This window comes from Notothenia coriiceps, unplaced genomic scaffold (genome assembly GCF_000735185.1).
Source record: "Notothenia coriiceps isolate Sejong01 unplaced genomic scaffold, NC01 NC01_scaffold00038455, whole genome shotgun sequence".
NCBI lineage: Eukaryota > Metazoa > Chordata > Actinopteri > Perciformes > Nototheniidae > Notothenia > Notothenia coriiceps.
In genome coordinates, this window is record NW_011371156.1 from 225 (window position 1) to 2,649 (window position 2,425).

Below are 2,425 nucleotides of genomic sequence, written 5' to 3' on the forward strand. Positions count from 1 at the left end.
GTGATTTAAGTCTTGATTATATTTCACATCATTAAAGTAACTAAAGGTATTAAATACATGTAGCGGAGTAGAAGTACAAGGTAGCATTACATGGAAATACTCAAGTAAAGTACAAGTACCTCACAATTGTACTTAAGTACTAAGTAAATCTACTCAGTTACTTCCCACCTCTGAGGCATGTGCAGCATATTGTTTCTGCTGAGCTGCAACGTGCTGCTGTGTTCAGGCTCTGAAGGACCTGAAGCTGGACTTCCTGCAGAAGAAGGAGCGCTTCGAGACGCTGCACTCCTTCAGCGACATGAAGGAGCTGCTGCCGAGCCTCCAGAGGCACATGGCCTGGAGTCTGGTGAGAGGAAGCAGCTGCTGCAGAAACAAAACATCGTGCACCGAGGAGCAAAGGAAGCGTGGTTAACGGTGTTTCCTCCTGTCAGGTGCGAGATAAGGAGCAGTTTGTGCAGCGGTTAAAGGAGGACGTGGAGAAAGAGGAGAGTAATCAGAAACATCAGGAGAACCTCAAGCTCTGCCAGGTCAGATTATATTTATTAAAACCCTACAAAATGTGATATGTTGTTAAATAACGGCATAGATTTCCGTCAAAGAAACATGAACATTTGATTTCATGTTCAGAGGGGATTCAAGATATGTCTTTGTATCGCTCCATATATACTGCCATACAACATGTTTTTAGTGATAAAGAGTGGATTAATTATTGGAGATTTCTGCTGAGAGAGGATGAGAAACAACTTTTCGGGAGGTTACAAAAATCAGAGAGAGAAAGTTGAAAAATGTGGACAAAATAAAGGATTAAACGAGTTGATTCAATTTGAGTTTTTTTGGAAAAATCTATAATATTTGTACGAAAAAAGTTACAAAAAATAATAAAATTCAGAAAAGAACGGGTAATATTTCGTCTTACTGTAATGATGTCACAAAACATGGTTTGAACATGCAAAAGAAAAACCTATTTTGGAGGAAAGTGCCTTCAAATATATGGATTGTAAAATGCAGGTGCAGGTGAATGGGGTAAAATATTTAACTACCAAATATCACCATGAAACTTCTCCACTTGATTACTGACATTAACACAATTATTTCTTATATTACAAGTTTTCTGACATCTTATGATTAAACATGCAAATGAGGCGTTATGTGATGCTAATGCTAATAGGAGAATTCTGCAGACACAGACGGTAAAATAAACTCCTGGATGTCTTTCTGACAGAAGACATGTGATATGAGATAAATAGACCTCTTTATTCACTCATGCATGTCTGTTGTTCCTATCTTTCTCACAGACTAAGCTCACAGCTGCAGAGCAGAAGCTGCGGGGCGTTAGAAGCAGAATTGAAAGTGTGACGCAGGAACAGGAAGCTCTTTCTGAAGGTCATCTGAGGTTAAAGGAGCAGCTGAAGGTCGTCAGCAAAGAGCACAATGAACAGGAGGTACTGATCAGGAAATAAGATTATATGATGTATCAAGTGAGCATCGTTAATATTAGTTCACGTTACATAATACTTTCCTTTTAGATCGTTTATTTTAGGGCTCTGAACAAATTCAAAGAGTCGGAGCGAGAGCAGAACTTTCTTCAGGAGAAAATAAACAAGACGAGAACAAGGTAAGGAAATAGCCCAACGTTAGCCTCCTTTAGCTTAGCGGTGGTGACGTGAAGTCATGTGACCGTGCTGTAGTTCCTTTATAGCCCAACATTAGCCACCTTTAGCTTAGCGGTGGTGACGTGAAGTCATGTGACCGTGCTGTAGTTCCTTTATAGCCCAACATTAGCCACCTTTAGCTTAGCGGTGGTGACGTGAAGTCATGTGACCGTGCTGTAGTTCCTTTATAGCCCAACATTAGCCTCCTTTAGCTTAGCGGGAGAGACGTTCACCTTTAGCTGAATAATCTTCTCCCTCCTTATTTTTATTTTCATTCTAACCTTTATGGTCTTATCTTTTTATATATTACCATATTTCATTCAATATGCTCCTTAGATAACTTTTCTATTTTATTGTATTTTCTCCTCATAGCATCGTGAAGCACCTTGAGATGACGTTGTTTTTAAAGTGTGCTATTCAAATGAAATGTATTATTATTTAAGTCTCAGTGTGAGTAAAGATGGAGAGACGGAGTATTCGAAGCAGCAGAAGAGGATCGTGAGTTTGAGGAAGCAGCTGGAGGAACTCGAGGAAACGCATTCGCAGCTGAAACGAGGAAATAAAGAACGAGCATCAGGCGCTGTTCACAGGAAGAGAGGAGCGCGACAAACTCAGGTCAGACAATTCTGCTTTAATAACGTGTGATTACGTATCTGCCACTACGTTTTTTTGTTGCACTACTAAACACTGCTCGTCACTGTACAGTATTTTACATTATTACATGGTTTAGTTGAATACTCGATTCTGATTGGTCAATTCAGAACACGTCACAC

The 2,425-nt window shown here is 39.8% G+C and overlaps 1 protein-coding gene across 1 annotated transcript; it reads left to right on the forward strand.

Annotated features, from left to right (window-relative positions):
* Window positions 1–226: 226 nt before the first annotated feature.
* Window positions 227–2,332, forward strand: LOC104968239 (structural maintenance of chromosomes protein 6-like; the record flags this gene model as incomplete). The annotated part of the gene is made up of 5 exons (XM_010797816.1): window positions 227–346; window positions 432–527; window positions 1,296–1,442; window positions 1,527–1,615; window positions 2,096–2,332. Coding segments are annotated over 5 exons (654 nt in total), but the record flags the coding sequence as incomplete, so codon positions are not given.
* Between the last annotated feature and the right edge of the window lie 93 nt (window positions 2,333–2,425).